The sequence below is a fragment of the Pogona vitticeps genome, chromosome 4 (genome assembly GCF_051106095.1).
Source record: "Pogona vitticeps strain Pit_001003342236 chromosome 4, PviZW2.1, whole genome shotgun sequence".
NCBI classification, from domain to species: Eukaryota; Metazoa; Chordata; class Lepidosauria; order Squamata; family Agamidae; genus Pogona; species Pogona vitticeps.
In genome coordinates, this window is record NC_135786.1 from 24921118 (window position 1) to 24941111 (window position 19994).

At 41.1% G+C, this 19994-nt stretch overlaps 1 protein-coding gene across 1 annotated transcript; it reads left to right on the forward strand.

The window, feature by feature from the left end:
• Positions 1–5971: 5971 nt before the first annotated feature.
• On the forward strand, positions 5972–17452 carry TTPAL (alpha tocopherol transfer protein like). The gene is made up of 5 exons (XM_020789248.3): positions 5972–6076; positions 7828–8282; positions 10620–10813; positions 12391–12501; positions 13601–17452. Exons 2-5 carry the CDS (start codon positions 7844–7846, stop codon positions 13874–13876), a joined length of 1020 nt encoding a protein of 339 aa, XP_020644907.2. The 5' UTR covers positions 5972–6076; positions 7828–7843; the 3' UTR covers positions 13877–17452.
• The last annotated feature ends 2542 nt before the right edge of the window (positions 17453–19994 follow it).

Genomic DNA, 19994 nt, shown 5'->3' on the forward strand with positions numbered 1-19994 from the left:
GTCCGCGCGCCGACCCTGCTTGAGATTTTTTTTTACTGTCATGTTGAAGCACACCTTTGGAACTGCAACAGAAGGTGTCTATCTCTGGACTAGATCAGATGGAAAGCTCTTTAATCTCTCTTGTGCTGTCCTCTGAAGATGCCTGCCACAGAGACTGGCGAAATGTCAGGAAGAACAACCTTCAGAACACGGCCAAAGAGCCCGAAAAACCCAGAACAACCTTTAGATCCCGGCCGTGAAAGCCTTCGTGAGTGGTTAGGATGGCTTGTCATTGCACTTTAAAGCTGTTTTCAGTTTGTTATTTGCTGTTTGCCTATGTCCTTTGATAATCTAACTCTAAATCTCCTATAGCAGCTATTCTCAATCTTTTGTTGGCCACATCCATAAACACAATACAGTATGGAAGAAATATAAGTCAGATCAGGATCGTTCAACATCAACCAGTTTGCGGACTCGATTTGTTTAAGTTTCCTGGCCAAAAAATTCATTGGACAAGAGATGGCCCACCTCTGCATCTATGAATCCAGCTTCAGTACGTGCCACATATCTTAAAATCAACCTATTTCAATCATGTCAACGATCATTGACAGTGAACAATGAAAATCCATTTCCCCACTGTCCCAAGTAGGCTCATTTTTCTTTCCAAGGCCTATTTGAGCAAATTATATTCTTTTAAAAAAAAAAAAAAACTGAGCATGATGATAAAATAAAAGTCCGAAACACATCTGCCTGAGTTTGCTCAAAGTAGCTCAGCCAAACCTCATAAAAGCTTCTATTTATTTAAAAGGAGGTGGCATTGGCTGCTGGAAAGTCAGGCCTCAGTTCTACTGTGGTGCTTATGATGACACTTTGTGGACAATAAATGTGTCTGAAAGCACTGACTGCTGCTGTCATGTTTTGGAAAAGTTTGGGCTTCTGTCTGGTTTCTAGGTCAGTGTCAGAAAGAACACACTGTACCAGACCAAAGGAAGCTAGGCAGCTCTGCTGATTCAGAAGGTTAAAAAGTCAATATGTGACTAGCAAAAGGTTATCATTTGCCATGCTCTTTTTTGGAAGCCGGAGAACAAAATATTCCCCAAAATATTTTCTCCCACCCTACACTTCATCCTACCAATCCTGTGAACTTATCCCAGAGAATTACTGTACAGTTCTCTCAAATAATTCACAGATGAACCAGGTCTTTCCTTCAGAGCAGAACAAGGGTAAGACAGCAAAAGAGGAAAGTATATAGTTTTAAAAGAGTCTCACCTTTGTTGCACCGTTCATGTGCCATTAAGCCATTTTTTTTACTTATGAGACGCTATGAATTAATGATTTCTCAAAAATACTGTCCTGCTTAAGACTCCCATACGGTAGTGGCTCAATCTGTTTTGCATTCATTCTTCTTTATTTCTACCAAATCCCCCCTTTTTTTCTAGCACTATTGTCTTTTCCAGCAACTCTTTGTCTTTTTTGCGAAATGCCCAAGTATGAACTTTAGTTACTTTCCCTTCTAATCAGATTACAAGTTTGATTTGATCTAGAACCCGTTCGTCTGCCTGTCTGCTTATATACTATCTTCTTTATTTGCTGCTGCCACCTTACTTTCTGTTAATAGAAGGATCACAAGTCCTTCTTGGATGGGAAAGCATAACTTAATTAAGACCATAGTGTTTGTCGTTACAGACAACCACAGTTCAGGCTAAATGAAATTGTTGGATCCAACTAGAGTAGACCCATTGAACAGACTAGAGTAAACTCAATGAATCTTGGGTCAGAACAGGTCCACCTGTAGTTGGGAATAACAATTGGATTTAGCTCTTCTTGGCAAGAATGATGTGTTTCAGAAAATTCACAGTAAGTTTTTTTTTTTTTGTGGGTTATCTGAAAGCAGCTGTGAAACCATCTGTTCCACACATCCTGCTTTAATTTGAATCCTTGCATTAAAGCAGGATGCAGAGCAGTCCATGGCCCGCAGGTTGGCCAACCTCCCACTGTTATTGACAACACCAGGGTTACTCCCTGCCCCCCCAAAGGAAAACACCATTTCCAGTCAGCCAGTACCTGTACAGAGGTTATTGGGAAGCCCCCCCCCCCCCACTGGCCAGACAGCAATGCTGTTCTTGCCTGCAGGGCATCTGCAACAGCTCTGATTTTACCTTATGTGGAGCCCTGAACTGATACTGCCAGCAGCTGAAAAACATCCCAGCTCTGGCTAGCTGGGAGAGAAGCCCTCAAATAGTTTTCAAATGGCACCAAGGCATACTTTTAATACTGCACCATAACTTGCCTCATGTGAAACGACCAACATAGCTGAGAAGCGACTTTGGTTCTTCTTGAAATTGTAGCTGCTGGTTGTCCTTGTCTCCCACATTCACCATCGTTAATGTGGGTTAAATATCCAACTACATGCAGGCAGCTAGGAGAACACACATACACGGCTATATCCGAATACTAAGGAATGGAGAACAACCAGTACAGCACAGATAAGCTATCTGGCCCGTTAGCTAACTTCACCTAGATGGAGAAAATTGGTAGTGGTGATCTTAAAAAGACAGAGCAATAGAAAGATAGGATGGAATGAAATTTGTTTGTTTGTTTGTTTGTTTTATTAGATTTATACCCCGCCTATCTAGAGATAGTCTACTCTGGGCGGCAAATGGAATGGAATGAAATCATCTGCAAGCAGTCTGTTGTCATCTGAGAAGAAAACAATAAGGCAGGAGGAGCCAAAAGGGTAAATAGATGGAGAAATGGAAGCCTCTGACTGTTACCAGTTGAGATTTTGCTGGCCTGACCAGAGAACATGTCTTGGCTGGCTGCCTCCTGGGCAGAATGAAAACGGGTGAGCAATTGAGGGAAAGAGAGTGATAGACTAAGAAAGGAGCTACACTGTAGTTAATTGACAGATAATGCAGGAAATGTTCTGGGATAGGAATGGTCACTTTCACAATAATTTCTATTGACTCCATGAGGTAAAAGTCCATGTAAATCAGCCCAGAGTTCTCTCCCTCCCCATCCTGCTGATTTTTATTCCACTGCTGGGACTCCTATTTTTTTATTTTTATTTTTTAATCAAATACATTGGAATCAGTTCAGGCAGTGTGAAGCAAAGCAAAGTGTGCTGCTTATATACCTCCCCATAGTGCTTCAAGCACTCTCTGGGTGGTTTACAAGTTAATTATGCAGGCTACAAATCCCCCCCTCCCAGTGAGCTGGGTACTCATTTTACTGACCTCGGAAGGATAGAAGGCTGAGTCAACCTTGAGCTGGTTACCTGGGATTGAACCCCAGGCAGTGAGCACAGTTTTGGCTCCGGTACAGCAGTTTAACCACTGCACCAGGAGGCTCAAGTGATCAAGTATGATCATTTAAGCTGATATGGAGGGGCTTATAGTTGTTGGATTTAATCCATTCCAGCCGGCTACAGCAGCAGTGAGAGATGAAGGGCAGCATCCCATTGCAACCAAGGGGAATATGACAGCAAAACAAGTCTCCACCACCCACTCCCACAATAGAGGACAGTAACTGCCTTCATGTCCACTTGTGAGAGTCCACTAGTCAGTGCTGTAAACACAGTGTAGCACTAGATGCTGGGCTGGTGCTCTTAAAAACTCTTGGGACCTAATTGTTCATTTAAACAACTCCTAGAGGAAAAAGTAAGACTATGGAAAAGTGTAAAGTACTGTACTGTATTTTAAATCATTAGGAAATGCTTGATTCTATTTGTAAAGTGCATTTGGCTCCCTCTGCTGATAAACCTTTTGAACTGCATGACTGAAACAGAAGGTACAGTATTGTTACATGCTGTTAAGTTGCTCACCATGTGTGCAGCCCTAACAGGTTTTTGAGGTTTGTGACATGTTCAATGAGTGGTTTATCACTACCAAAAAGTCTCCAGTAAGCTTCCATGGTCAAGCAAGGATCTGAACCCAGTTCTCTTGGGTCTAGTACTCTATCAAGTACACCACTCTGGTTCCTACAGCGTGTTGACGAACAATGAAAATCAATACCCATCCTTAACTATAAGTCTCCTTTAAGAAGCAATGCCTTCTGGTGGTTTATCTACCTACATTCCCACCATTTGCCTTTGCAGGCCCCAACTCAAATTACTATATACATTTTATTGAAATGCTTTTTAGCAATGTCTTCCAGCATTACAAGAATTTCTGTCACTTGTGGGATGGAATTGTTCTCGCACTGAACTAGAGATGGTGAACCCTAAAGATATTAAGCAAACAGGTACTAGATGGAGTTTGGTCATTGTCCAAGAGTGTCTGCATTATACCAAAGACTACATATTCCAGTGAACAGTAGGCAATGTCATAATTTGGCTTCTCTTGATGATTTTGCCTACTTCATCACCCGTACTTAGACTCCAAATTGTCTGGTATGGAGATTGCCATGTATCTCTGTGCTTCTGCTCCATGCCCACTTAGGGGGCATATGCTCCCATACTTAAAATAAAATAAAAATACCTTTGGTCATTAGAAGGCCTTGACCACCATCAGCCATTGGCACTTGGATAGGACACACCAACCAAGCACAAAGGACAGGTGGAGATTTTCTGGCTACACTCAGGTACTCTGTGATTTTCTACATAAAAATTAGTATTTGTCCTTCTCTGTAGGTGTCATAGCCACCCTTTTTTGCATTTTTTTTCTTTGCATAAACATTCACTAGATATGCCACAGCCTTTTGACATATGTGCAAAAATGGGGCAGAATGAGTGACCTTTCACTCCGGGGGCAAAGAAATACCACAAAGTATTTTTTATATCATACACAGCATTTGTAGAGTTTAAAGGGTCAGCAATTTGAATTACGGAAAGGAAAAAGCAATTTTGGTACACTGAAATCCTAGCACCAAAGGCAAAGGGATGAATGACAGGTCAACCTTGCAATAAATCCCAAGATCTGCCCCCTGGACACTTGAACCAGCTGAATTTGTCAGACACAGACAGAACTTTTTAAAGATAGTCAAATCCTCCAAAATGAACGTCAGTTTTGTATACTTGTTTTGCATGTTCTTGTGTTTTTCGGGGGGGGGGGAGGCATGGTGAGAGGTGGGAAGTGCTGTAGTGAAAAAAGAATGCAGAGGTCTTGTTTCAGAGGATCAGTGATATCACCGGGGAAATTCACAATCCTGTTAGCTTCACATGTGAATGCAAGACTTTCAGATTTTACTATCACTTGTGATAAATTCATCTAAGCAAAGTCAAAGAATAAGGAAAATAATAAAGCAAAGGTTGGATTTCTTAAAACTGGTTCCTGCACTATATTTGTGGCTACTTGAAATAATAACACTCCACAAGATTGCTTGCAGAGGTTCCTAAAATCTTTTTTAAAAAATGCATTTCAACTATCTTGCGACCTCTGGTTGAAGTTTGGTGCGATTTAAAAACCCAGTTGAGGCAGGCAGGCAGGATTCACCATCACCCCTTTCAGTAACCCTTGCTCACAGGGAGGTATATGGCTAAATTGCCCGCATGCTGATTCGAATAACCTGGATATTGCTCCCTCTGCCTGATGTTTGAATGGATGTGAGAAAATAAACTCATTATCTTCTGCACTTCAGAATCTGGTTCTATCAAAATACTGACAAGAGTTTAGACATCGTCAAAATTTCAGAAGCGACGCATGTCACCAGAAGTCATTTAAAGCGCGCACTTTAACTCCGTACAGATAAAGTTCATTTCAGGACATAAACGGGAAAAATGCTAAAAATAGACGAAGAGCTGTACGTCAACCAACTTTTAATTTTACTTTCTACAATAGAGGACATTCTGCTTTAAAGCCCTGCGATTGTAACTCGCCTTCCACACAGCCCAGCCTTATTCCTTTTTCCCTCCCTCTCCTGCCGCCTCTCCTCCCCTTAAAGCACTAAACCCGGGAACCGGAGTTTTACTTCTGCCTCTGACCGACTCGATCGGCCTCTTTGTTTCGCGAGGCGCCGCCTCCGCAATTCCACGCATGCCCAATCCTATCGGTCTCTGAGGGATGGGGTTGAGTAACGTCACTTGAGTATTTCCGGGTCACGGTCGGCATCTCTTTCCCCCGGAAACCTTTTCGTCAGCTTTAGTAGAGCTGGCGTTGTGGTAAGTGGGGGTGATGGTGGAGTGGTTTCTGAGGCGGCTGTTACCGCCCTGGCTTCGGTTTTGGAGTATCGTAGCTCGGGTGGAAGTCTGGGCAGCGATGACCGAGGAAGCCTCGGTTTCGTGCTGAGGACTTTGTCCCCTTTGCTCCTGGACTTGACTTCAGAGCAGCAACGCTCTCGGAAAATGCTGCGTAGAGAGAGAGAATATTAGTGATGGAAAACGCACAGTGCTTCGGATGTTGTTGGACTACAACTCCCATCATCCCTGATCTAACCGTTGGCTAAGGCTGGGTGGCAGTTGGAGCTCAGTAACATCTGGAGGACTATGTGTTCCCTATGCCTAATTTAAACTGCTTTATTACCTAATATATATGGTGGCAGGTGGCCATGTTCGTGTGTAGAATAATAATTTATAAGGGAAACAGTAACATAGTCCTAGTTAAGATAAGCTTTCTTGTGTTTAAGCACAATTTTTCAGATGAGACAGCAGCACTACATTTATCTGTGTGGTTAGACACATGAAAGTTTATGAAAAATAAAAACTAGTTCATCTTACAGGTGCTTCACAAGTTTGTGTCATCAGTGTGTTGTGGAAAGGAACAGAGAATGATTCCTCACCCCTTCATATTAAAATTGAGGAGTTGGAGCAGGAAATGTGACTGCAGGGAAATTTCAAGATGGGCAGGTAAAATGCCCCTCTCCGCACAAAGGCTAATCATTGTAGAAATTTTACTGTCCCAGAAAGTAGTACTCATCTTAGTTATGTTTTTAGAAAGGAATATAGACATCCTCTGAGAGAAATGTTTGGGATATAAATGGCCTCGAGGATGGTGGCTGTAAGAAACCCTTCATGTTCTGAGAAAATGCAGCTTTCAGTGCCAGTTGATAGGAAGATAAGAGTGAGAAGAAAGGAGTTGCCTCCATACTCTGTTTATGGATTGTCTGGAAGTGTCTGGGTGGCTGTTGCAAGAGTGGGAGAAGATCCTGTGCCTTAGCATTTTGGAGTTAATTCTCTCCTCTGCTTGAATCACAAGTTGCACATCAATTGACCATTGTAGGAAGCAGAATATGAGTCGCTAACTAGAGAGCTGAACTCATCGAACAAGGCTGTGTTCTTATTAGACACACTTATAAGGTCGCTTTTATTCATCACCATGTATATTTTTTCCTCTTTTCTTTCATAATCTGTTGATGTGTATATTTAGTGGGGTAAGAACCTGGAGAAACCCACTTCAAGGGAGGATACTACCAAGTGAATTTCTTAGATATTTCTGAGAGAGAGTTCAGCCCATTTCCCTTTGTTCCTGGTAGATCAAGTAATTTGGGCAGTGAGCTAACTGCTTTGTTTTGGGCCTTAACGTGAAGCCTTTATCTTGGAAATGTAGTAGGAGATACAAACCAGGTTGACTAGTGGAAGTGAATTAAGGGTGTTGGTTTTTTTTTAAAAAAAGAAAGTATGCTGTGGCTGAGGTCCTATTTGTGCAGGCATAATGCCAAGTTATGCCATATAAATTTGCTGAGTGTTATGTTGAGACAACAGGGATTTGTATGGTTTGTCTTGCAATTTCCATTGCCATTGTTGAGCAGTGCACTGGTAGAAGTGCTTCATGGCTAGCACTTCCACCTTGGCAGTATTGTTGCTGTTGAGAACATAACATCAAAATCTAAGATGGGGTGAATGCCTCTTGACTGTCTTGCTGTCCTAAATACCAGGTTTGGTAATAGCCTTTTGATTTTTGTCTTTTGTTACAGATTTTCCAACTAACCAATGTCAGGAGATGGCGATGGCAGCACTAGAAGTCCCTCTACGGGATCTTTGTCAGGAATTGAGGTCCTGCCAGAACAGCCAAAGTATGTGTGCTCGCTGTCTCCTGAGCTTGTTGCCAAGGCACGGGAAGAGCTTCAGGAAAAACCAGAGTGGCGGCTTCGAGATGTTCAAGCACTCAGAGACATGGTGTGCAAGGACTATCCCAACTTGGGAACCTGTCTAGAAGATGCTTTCTTGCTCAGGTTTCTGAGGGCCAGGAAGTTTGATTATGATCGGGCACTTCAGCTTCTTGTGAACTACCACTGCTGTAGAAGAAGTTGGCCTGAGGTCTTTACTAACCTGAAACCATCTGCTATAAAGCCTGTATTGGAATCTGGTTTTGTCACTGTGCTTTCTCACTTAGATGCTGAAGGGCGCCATGTGGTTTGCATTCGTCCAGGTATGATTACTGTTTAATATGGAATTGGTTGTCTTTTTGTGTTTGCAAGTGTCAGCTTGTAAAAAGTGTAGGTTTTTTTTTCCTTTTCCTTTTGTCTTAATTAGTGTTACAAATTTTGAGGGCTCTAACATGCTAACAGGGACATGGTAGCGATGCAGGTTAAACTGCAGAAGCCTCTGTGCTGCAAGGTCGGAAGATCAGCAGTCATAAGATCAAATCCACACGACAGAGTGTGGTCCCGTCGCTTGTCCCAGCTCCTGCCAACCTAGCAGTTCAAAAGCATTCAAATGCTAGTAGATAAGTAGGTACCACCACGGTGGGAAGGTAACAGCGTTCCGTGTCTAGTCACGCTGGCATGTGACCACGGAAACCGTCTTCGGACAAACACTGGCTCTACGGCTTGGAAATGGGGATGAGCACTGCCCCCTAGAGTTGGACATGACTGAACAAATTATCAAGGTAGACATGGGCACTTTGTATTCATATCTAGGATATGAAACATGAGCCTAGTTCCCACCCCCAGAACTGGCTGGACCACTCAACAGGCTCCATGCAATCCTGGGGTCCATCTTCAGTGGTGGCACACTAATCCCTGCAAGATCCCTGCCAGCTCTTCCTTCCCTCCCTGTGCATCTGACCACTCATTGGTTGAGCAGGGAGATTCTCCGTCCTCCATCCCAAAGTGATCACCTGTGTGGGGACGGGCCAGCCAAGCTCTTGCTGGGATTGGCATGCTGCTGCCAAAGAGAGAATGCAGAGGCATGTGAAGCCTGCTGAGTGGTCCGGCCAGATCTGGGGGTGGGAATTGAGCCAATGGTTCGTATATCATGTCTCCAGATATGAATAGGAAGTGCCCATCTTTAGTGGAGAGTTCACTAGAGAAATGTGTTTCCAAAATATTTTGGCCCAATTTCATCTTTATTTTCATATACACATTGTATAGTAATGCAGCTTTTCTTTAAATATCGCTAAACCTCAGACTTCACCTTCTGAGAAATAGGCCTTCTGTTTGGCTTCAAATACAGTGGTGGCTCGCACAACGATTGCTTCATACAATGATGAATTCACACAGCGATGGGTTTTTTTGAGGAATTTCCCCCATCGTTTAACGATGTTCTCTATGGGGGAATTTCACTTAACGATGTCCCTTTTTGCTCATTTAAAAGTGTCTTAAAATGTTTGAAACCTGTTTTAAATGCTTGGATTCCAAAGTGCACCTTGTGAAACATGTGCAAACTTAATTTGGTTTTGTTCTGAGTCTTCATTAATTTTTGGTGATTTTTTTATTTTCCCCATTTAAATCAATTGAATGGACAGTTCAATGCATTTAAATAGGGAAAACAAAAAATCACCAAAAATTAAGGACGACTCAGAACAACACCAAATTAAGTGTGCATAGGGTTCAGGGGGTGGGCTAACAATTGCAAGCATTTAAAACCTGTTCCAAACATTGTAAGACACTTAAAAATGAGCAAAAAGGGACATCGGAAAAGACTTCAAAAGCACTGAAGCCGGCTTCAGTGCTTTTGAAGCTCTTCCGTTTTCGCTCATTTCTAAGCGTCTTACAATGTTTGGAACAGGTTTTAAATGCTTGCAATCGTTAGCCCACCTCCTGAACCCTATGCAAACTTAATTTGGTGTTGTTCTGAGTCGTCCTTAATTTTTAGTGATTTTTTGAATTTTCTCTCATTGGAATGTATTGAACTTTCCATCCAATGCATTCCAATGAGAGAAAATTTAAAAAATCACCAAAAATTAAGGACGACTCAGAGCAACATCAAATTAAGTTTGCATAGGGTTCAGGAGGTGGGCTAACAATTGCAAGCATTTAAAACCTGTTCCAGACACTGTAAGGCACTTTTACAGGAGCGAAAAAGGACTTCGCAAAGCCATTGAAATGTATTGAGTCGGCTTCAATACATTCCAATGGAGGAAACATTGTTTCACTCAACGATGTTTCCTATGGGTTTTTTCACTTAAAGATGGCAATCTGTTCCAATTGGAACGGATTAACCGGTTTTCAATTCATTCCTATGGGAAATGGTGTTTCACAGAATGATGTTTCACACAACGTTGATTTTTTTGGAACCAATTAACATTGTTGTGTGAGGCACCACTGTATTGAAGTATATGAAGCCTGAAAATACCTGGTGTTTAGAGAGCTTATTCTTCCTGAAGCAAGAGACCTCCTTCTTAAGCAAGAACTACTATAAAGAAGGACGAAGACTATTGACAGACAGCTCGTAGTTAAAAACCAAATCAAATATTAAGGTTGGGAATACTTTGTTGGTTTCCTACTCAGTTTTGTAATTTACTATCTGTGTCTTACAACTATAGATAGATGGACACCAAGTAACTACCCGATTACGGAAAACATCCGTGCCATATACTTAACACTAGAAAAGCTCATTCAGTCGGAGGAGACCCAAGTGAATGGAATTGTAATCCTTGCAGACTACAAAGGAGTCAGCTTATCGAAGGCATCTCATTTTGGTCCCTTTATCGCCAAAAAAGTGATTGGAATTCTTCAGGTAAGATTTGGCTTGAGTGGGAAGGAGAAATGCTTGTGCAGTATAAAATATTGTGTCTTCCTGATTATAGCATCTCCCTCATCCAGGTAATGGATGCTTTCTTCTCTGTCTTTAGAATAATGATACTCAGCCCTTCGGGTTTTTTGAACTTCAGCCCCTGTAGACAGCATGGCTGGTGATCAGGAATTGTGGATATTAAAGTCCATTCCTGTGAACTTGAGAAGACTTTATGATCTATCCAAGTGGGGTACTTGAGCAGTATACCCATTGACACACCTACATACTGATCTGAAGCAGTATGTACCAGATTATACAATGCATACACAAGTGATCAAAATGTTGAAGAGGTATAAATTGTGTGTATTTGTTTGATAACTGGCCACAGAGCCAGAAATTCGGAGTTCTGTTCTCCACTGTGCTTCACAGAAGAGCCAGGCTCTGTGGCCTTGGGCAGGCTCAGGATACCTCCAGAAGAACGGAAGGGTAATCTACTTCTCCTATCTAAAAAATCCTGAAAAAGGTCACTGTAAGTCAGAATTGACTTGACAGCACACAATCATAATTATTGTGAATGCCTTAGACATTATTCAGTATTGATAACACTTGATGCTGAATCAATTAGTGTTGATCAGTGTAATTACTAAATTCTGCATTTAACAACCTAATTCTAAAATCTCTTGCACCTGATATGGTGGTTCTTAGAATTGGGTAAGTGCGAACAAAGTATATATTTATCTGGCAACCTGAGGTAGCACTTCATGCATTGGATGAAGTGGACTCTAGTCCATGAAAACTAGCACCGTAACAGATGTGTTAATCTGACAAACCAAGTCTTGTCTGTTCTTACTGCTATATCATGGGTGGGACACATGATGCCCAGGATCACTGCAGGAAGAACAGTGCTTACCCCCATTTAAAAATTATTTAGATTTTTTTAAAATTCAGAAATGCTCTCTAGGGACACTGGGGAGTAATTTTCCCATGATAAGAGAGCCTTCCAAGTGCTCCTCAATGCTCTTTAATTTTTTTAAAGGGCCACTAGAGGAAGCTGGGAGTTTTTCTAGCTTTTGACAAAGCTTTTTATTGTTGTTAAAATAATTTTTAGTTAATGAGAACTAACTGTAGCAACCTTTGTAGTGCATAAAATATATAGATCAGCTTCTGACCAAGTCGCTCCCCTTCAGCTCTGCCTATGAAAGAGGATCCTTGGGTTACTGGCAAGTTCGAAAAAATGGCCCTCAGCTATACTGAGCTCACCTCTTCTCTGATTCAGACTGATGTGGCTTCCCTTCTAGAAATAGGTTGTAATGCAAGAAGAAATTCTGGTCCCAGGATGTAAAAATTATAGTATGCACTTAACTCTAAATTTAAAAGCCTGGTGCTTTTTAGCTTAGCTTTTTCAGACTTCTAGGGACTAGAAACCTTTCCTGTAACAAATTGATTTGGTTCCATTGTGAGTTCATACAACAGTAGCAAAGATGAGGCTTATTTCCATAAAGCAGTTTATTTTGAAGACATACAGTTATTCCTAAACTGTCTAAATCTCATTGGCTTTCTCTTTTAATCCTTTTTCCCAGGATGGTTTTCCTATTAGAATAAAAGCTGTTAATATCATAAATGAACCTCGCATATTCAAGGGCATTTTTGCCATCATCAAACCTTTTTTGAAAGAGAAGATAGCCAATCGGGTAAGTAGGAACCATGGCTATTTGGAATTGTGTCAGTGGGTGGGTAATAGCAAGGAAAATCTCCTCTTTTCAGAAACACCAGACTGGTGTTGCTGGGCTAAATAGGCCCTTGGTCTGAAAAATTCTTTTTCAACACTCCAAAATGTTACTTTTTGGACTTTGGCCACCCTGATTGGATTCTATGAGCTGTAATCAAAAAAACATGCTAAAATAAATCTATTGAGTCTTTAAGGTGGCAGTTTTAGTTGATCTTGCTTTGGATCCTAATGTATTACTTAGCATTAGCTCACTAGAAGATTATCTTCTTTGTTCCTTTACAGTTACTCTGTAGTACTTGACAGCTAAGTTTTATTGATCTCTTTTACAGAAAACTTACCCCTCCCCTCAGTTTATTCTAAAGTCATCCTCCTTCACATCTCATCACACTGTTCCATGTACTGGACATATAAAGATCTGTTGATCTGCATCCTAAGCACAAATTAACATGAAAGTCACCACCAGATGGTGCATGAATGCTGTACAAAACAGATGGCATACATTTGAGGACTCCTTGCTCCTCTGAATCTTGCTCACCTCCAGCACACCATTTCCACCCCTTGAATATTTGGCATAGAGGAGCTGTATAGCTGCTCTCTTTCAAACTCCATCCACCAGATTTAGCCCCAACCTCTGATCTGTCCAGGCTCTAAATCTTTGGGTTGGTGAATCTGAATGTCTGTAGTCTTTCCCCTGTTCCCTTGGAATAGCCATATTCAGTTTCTGGTTTGTTCAAAACCTTTGATCAATCCTATCTTCCTTTCACTCAACTATTCTTCCTCCTCCATGCAGTTTACTGATTTGTTCAGGGAAAGGATGTATAGATACTATAAGCTTCCCTAGAGAGAGGGAAATAAATATGCAACCAGGATTACAAACCTAGAAAAAATTGTAACCAAATAGGACCAGTCCAAAAAATAGTTATTTTTGCCCTCCTCAGGTAGGTCAGTGGGCAAGCTGAGACTCATAGTCTGACTAATGGAATATTGATCCCATTAGTTTATTCAAGGAATACCACTCATTTCAATAAGAGTCTTAAAATATCTGAGTTTCTCTTCCTCAGTTTTTCCTTCATGGGTCAGACTTGAGTTCCCTTCATCACAACCTTCCCCCAGAAATCCTCCCAGAAGAGTATGGGGGCACTGCTGGGAAACTGGATATCTCTACCTGGAATGAGCTACTGCTGGCTTCAGAGGATGACTTCCTGTATGACTTCTCTCACTTGGCCATCTCCAGTGACTGTTCACCCCATGACCCACTGATGAGTGGAGAGATTGATGAGAAGCAATGTGATGACTCTTTGCGAAGCCTGAAAACACAGCTCTATTCCTGCTATTAGCTGCACTTACAGCTTCCAAAAAATCACTTTCCTGTTCACAAAGAGACTGTGAACTTTGATGTGTTCCTAAAACTGTAGCCTATACATAGAGACAACTGTGGCACTTTACCTTGGAACCAAAGCAAACTGAAAATCAACAACAACAAAGGTAGCCATGGAGCAAGGTGAAGTTCAATCTGGCAAATGGGCGCAGTTTCTGTCAGGTCAAGTGTTTCTGTGATTTACTGACCCTTCACAAAAGAGCCACTCTCTCAGATGAAATGTCTCGTATAATTAATATCACAAAGAAAACTGCTAACAAAGCTCCTAAGCACAATTATTTGAGTGTAATTAAATTACACAACTTGTTTCCAAAAACAGAAATAAACAGGACTTATTTCCAGATAAGAACACAGTTTTAACATAATTTATTATCATAACTTATTTCTAAATAAGTATGGTTAGGCTCAAGGAGTTAGTCTCTCTCACATGCTCGAAGGGGCAAAATAACTTACAAGTCTGACAGCGCAGATCATATACCGTGTTCATGCTGCCCTTTCAGTGAAAAAATGTGACATAAAGATATTTGGCTAATTTTATGGCATATTCACATCTTAATCTAAGGTAATGATTTTTAACTGCAACTGTTTTGAACTCCAACTCCCAGCATTCTTGACTATTTGATATGATGGCTGGGTCTTTTGGAAGTAGAGGTTGAAAATATTAGTAGCCTAAAAAGGTTGGGAACCACTGATTCAATAGATAATTTCAGATTGTTAATAATGAGCATAAGTTTTTGTAGATGGATCATGTAGGGACTGTCACTCTTGAGGAGCAAGTCTTTGACTTGAAATGTGCAAGAGTTAGTAAGTACAGTGGTTATCACTAAATTCAGTGAAAGCACACAATCATTCTGCGTGTGTGAGAGAAATGAAACAGTTTATACCCATACTTGAACATGTGCAATAGACAGGACCAATGAAAAGGACTGAAGAGATTTGTGTATTAAATGTTTAGCTGCCAGTTAAGAGACTATTTTGTTAAAGTAGGTCTTCAGGCAGAATGCAGAACTTGTCCGTAGTTCTAGATGTCTATGGTAAGAGAAAGAGGCTTATTTAGGTATTATTTTGGGGTGATGGCATTTTTCAAATAGTGTCTAAACCAAATATAGACAGGGTATTGTACAAGCACAATACATGGTTTGTTTGTGGCCATTTTTTCCATTCAGTGTGTGGTATTTTGTCAGTTGGACCTCAGTGCGGTTTTAGTCTTGGCTTTCTCTACCAAGGGCCCTTTCAGCGACCTCTCAGAACTCATACATCAGTGTTTTAGATCCTCCTTTATATGGTTTTTATTTTAAGATCATGTGTGTTCTGTCTATCCATGTATTGATATTGTCTCTTTCTTCTTAGTATTGTGTTAGAGAAGCACATTCTGATTCCATTCTTCACAGTACAGTGACTACTACAGGCTCAAACCTTAATGGCAATTGGTACCCTGTATGCATTGCAGTATGCATTGACTTCTTCTTCATGCTAATAAGGTAGCAGGTTAACATATCATCTCATCTGATAGCACTTTTAAAATGACTGGAGCTGTTTGAAGACACATTTTCTTTGTGCCAACTAAGACCAGAAAATGGTGCTTAATTGTAAATATGAAAAAAAAGGTCTTCAGAAGGACTTTATTGTATTATTAGTGCCAAACTTGTATTTTTCATTAATCACCTGCCTCTGTATTGCCAAAAGGTGATGCTGTTTTGCCAGGACTGTACTTCAACTAGCGTTCCCCTTTGCTTAAGTACCTTGTTATATACAAACTGTCAGGAAGGTCATGTCATGCAACTTGTTTTTAATGCCTCCTCCAGGATTCCCACGCAAGCCCTCAATTACCCCAGCTGATACCAATTTCTAATAGTCCTGCATGTATCTAATTATCTCTGTGTGGCAGACATAGAAAACTGCTTCTGAGTTAGGCATTCAGTAAGAAATTGAATATTATCTGCAGGAATAAGCAAATATGTACTGTAGATGTTTTGTACTATAGGTTTCATCAACCCCAATTAGCAGGTCCAATGGTTAGAGAAAATGGGAGGCTATAGATAATGGGCACTGTGTTGTCACCTAATACACACTTATCAATTTTTCTACTTAGAAATCACCTCCAAAAGGAGTAAGATCTTGGTGTACCATTCCACTAACTGTTGCTTTCTCACTAGGGATAGTGGGAATTATAATTTAAAAAGTCTGAGGCCCCCAGATTGCCTACTTTGATGTGTCTTTTCCATAGGAAGTAATATCTAAATTGAAGTGGTCCAGTCTTTGAGGGCTGCAATTGTAGTGTGCCACTTTGAAAGGTATCTTAAATCAGTTTTGCAAATTAACTTACTATTCTGTTGTAAGTTTTCACTGATCAAGTTTTTTTAAACATCAGAATGGCCTGAAGCATGTCTTAGCATTCATGAAAAGCTTCCCTGCAGCTTCCCACCTCAAACTGGCTTATGCTTTTCAGCAGAAGCTGTTATAAGTAGTTGTTTCACAATTTCCTCAAGTTGTTTTTCTTGGAATAAGGAGAAAAATTCAAATGGTACTGAACGAAGAAGTTCATCGCTATGTACAAAAAAAGACTGCTATTTATTTTTAAAATGCAGTGATAGAAAGTAATTTCCTTTTCTCTTCAAAGACCTCTGTTGAGCAGATTAGTCCCAAGATGTGGGTGCTCATAGTTTGTAAAGAAAAGCTTGGGGTTCCTGTAAAAGTGCTCAGATGGAAATACGTTGATGATTCTGATGAGTTTTAACTCATAAATGTAACCAGCATGAAATTTACCTTATATTTTTCACTTTTTTGTCACTGTCCTCTTTTCACCTCACATATTCTAAAAAGTGGAACATGTAAGGCTGACACGAGATACGTCTTTTTGTTTTTTTGCTCCAAAGCAAAATGTTACCATCCTGGCCCCAACAGCTGTTTTTACACGGTATTTGCTGGCTCACCTTAGTTTAGTAGTGGCTGCATTAGAGGTTCCTGTTGTAAACATGCAGTAGCTTTAAAGTGTCTCAAGAGTACTATGAAAACTAAAGCTTCCACAATTCAGGCAAGAGTATTTTAAAAGCAAGGGAAATGCTGTCAACATATCCTGTATTTTTCTGAGGTTTTGATTGAAAATATTCTTTGATGATATTGAAACTTGTAGAAAAAGTCATTCCAAGCAGTTGCATCAGGGAGATACAAACTCAAGCAAGAGATGCTGTTAACCTATCTCAACTGTACTATTGCCTTTAAGTTTATCTACATAGGAAATAAAAAAAATAATTATTATAAATAATACTTGAATTTTTACTATGAGCAGAATAAGCATCTGTAAATTCTGAGGCTTTCCAGAGGGTAGGTAAGGTGCTTTCTTTCTACTCTTCAGTCAGTTTTTGCATTTTGTTAATTGATTCATATGAATTTGTTTGCCTTTTGCTGTATGTAGAATTTGGATGTTCAGTTGATATATATACCTTTGAGGATTTATTTTTATATTGCACTTTATAAATGACCAGTTTAAGTGTAACTTTATGCATGTGTGGATATTAAATAATTCTACCTTAAAGCAGCCTCTAGTTATTTCAAAGGAATACATGTGGATTTTTTATTGGATCTGTTGTGTATTTTGTGTTATGATAATTTGTTTGCTGCCCAGAGTAGTGGCTCTGACACTAGTTCGGTGGGATACAAATATTAATACATTGCAAACATGTTGCTTTCTACCTGTAAAAGTGTGGTATGTATGGCTGTTCTGTATAGGTGTGAAAGATTGGCTATCAGGGTTTTGAAGGATGGAGGCAATTGGGATCATAAGTCCTGGAAAGTTTATTCCATTTCCTCTTGTCCTTGCCACAATCCTGCTGAAAACTCCCACATGCTTCCTAGGGAAATAGCAAGGGGAGGAGTTGATGTAGAAAGGGTAACCTTCTTTCCTTGTCTTCACAAGCTGCAAATTCTGACAGCCAGCAATGTGGAGGATTTTTTCAAGATCCAGAAAAAGAAATGGAAAACAATCATGTATTTCTAACTTAGTTTTAAAACCTGTATATTTGAATTATTCTACCTTGCAACTACCCTGTGTCCCCGAAAATAAGACTAAACCTGAAAATAAGCCCTAGTGTGATTTTTCAGAATGCTAGTAACATAAGTCCTATCCCAGAAATAAGTCCTAGTTAAGTGAAACCCCTCCACCATTGAGCAGCAACCAGAAGATGACATGACTGTAAAATAAAACATCCCCTGAAAATAAGCCCTAATGTGTTTTTGGAGCAAAAATTAATATAAGACTCTGTCTTATTTTCAGGGAAACACGGTAGAGCAAGCACACAGTGTATTGGTCAACATATGCTGAATTAAAGCCTAACAGAACTATGGTATTTTAACAAAACAGTGAAAGCAGGGGTATTGTAGCCACATTCTTGCCTAGCATTTTCCACACTACTCTGTATGCCTACACTTGACTCCTCTGAACTACTACTGAAAACAGACCATACTGGCTAGGTGTGTGTTTGTTTCTTTATTTATTCAACTTATATGCTGCCCACTCTACCCAGAGGTCTCTGGGCAGCTCACAATTGAAAAATAAAAGATAAAATGATTAAAACACAATTAAAATACAATCTAAAAATTGCCATGAGGACCCACAGTTGATGTTATTTCAATTAAAAGCCTTCTGGAACAGGAAGGTTTTGATCTGGCGCAGAAATGTCATCAGCATCGGCACCAGACGAATCTCAGTCGGGAGAGCATTCCAGGTATCCAGGGCCCGAGCCGTTTAGGGCTTTATATGTCAAAACAAGCACTTTGGGCCCGGGCAGCAACTGATAACTAATGTAACAAACAGAATCGGCTTGATGTATTCTCTAGTAGCCCCACTAGTCACCAGCTGCGCAGCTCAATTCTGGATCAGTTGCAGTCGCTGGACCGTCTTCAAAGGCAGCCCCACGTAGAGCGCATTGCAATAATCTATATGAGATGTTACCAGTGTGTGGGTAACTGTCATGAGACTCGACTCGTCCAGGTAGGGCCGTAGCTGGTACAATTTCCGTAACTGAAGGAAGGCGCCCCTGGATACCAAGTCCACCTGGGCTTCCAGAGTTAGACTGGGGTCCCAGGAGCACCCCCAGGCTGCGGACTCTGTCTCTTAGGGGGAGTGTAACCCCATTCGGGGCAGGGAAATGTCCCTCCAACCTGTCAGGTGAAGCACCACTAACAGCACTTCCATCTTGTCTGGATTGAGTTTCAATTTATTAACCCTCATCCAATCCATTATCTGGTCCAGACACAAGTTCAGCACAGAAACCGCCTCACCTGGATTGGTGGAAAACGAGAAGTAGAGCTGAGTGTCATCAGCATACTGCTAACTCCTCAGCCCAAACCTCCTGATGGCCTCTCCCAGCGGTTTCATGTAGATGTTAAACAGCATGAGGGACAGTATCAAGCCCTGAGGAACCACATGACACAAATGCCATGGGGCAGAGTAACTGTCCCCCAGCACCACCCTCTGGACACGGTCAGCCAGGAAGCAGCGGAACCACCATAAAACAGTGCCCTCAACTCCCAACCCAGTCAGCCTATCCAGAAGGACACCATGGTCGATAGTGTCAAAAGCGCGTGAGAGGTCCAGGAGTATCAACAGGGTCACACTCCCCGTCTTTCTCCTGGGAAAGGTCATTGTACAGGGCAACCAAGGCAGTCTCCGTACCAAAACCCAGCCTGAAACCAGATTGAAATGGATCCAGAAAATCCGTTTCATCCAGCAGCGCCTGGAGTTGCCCGGCCACAACCCGTTCCAACACTTTGCCCAAATAAAGGAGGTTCAACACTGGTCGGTAGTTAACCACCAGCCTTGGGTCCAGGTTAGGCTTTTTAAAGAGTGGTCGAATTACCGCCTCTTTCAAGGTGGTAGGAACCACTCCCTCTCTCGAGGCATTCACAGCCTACTGGACCCAAGTACGAAACCCCCTGGCAGATCTTCCAATTAGCCAAGATGGGCAAGGGTCGAGCAGAGTGGTGGTAGAACGGACATATCCAAGCACCGTGTCCATATCCTCAGGTCTCAAAAATTGAAACTCATCCATTAATATTTGACCTAAGCATGGCACACT

Excerpts from the sequence above, each read along its gene's own strand:
- TTPAL (XM_020789248.3), top strand. The coding sequence starts at position 7,844 with ATGTCAGGAGATGGCGATGGCAGCACTAGAAGTCCCTCTACGGGATCT. Across the intron at positions 8,283-10,619 it reads TGTGGTTTGCATTCGTCCAG|ATAGATGGACACCAAGTAAC; the intron begins GTATGATTACTG and ends TTACAACTATAG. Across the intron at positions 12,502-13,600 it reads AAGAGAAGATAGCCAATCGG|TTTTTCCTTCATGGGTCAGA; the intron begins GTAAGTAGGAAC and ends TCTCTTCCTCAG.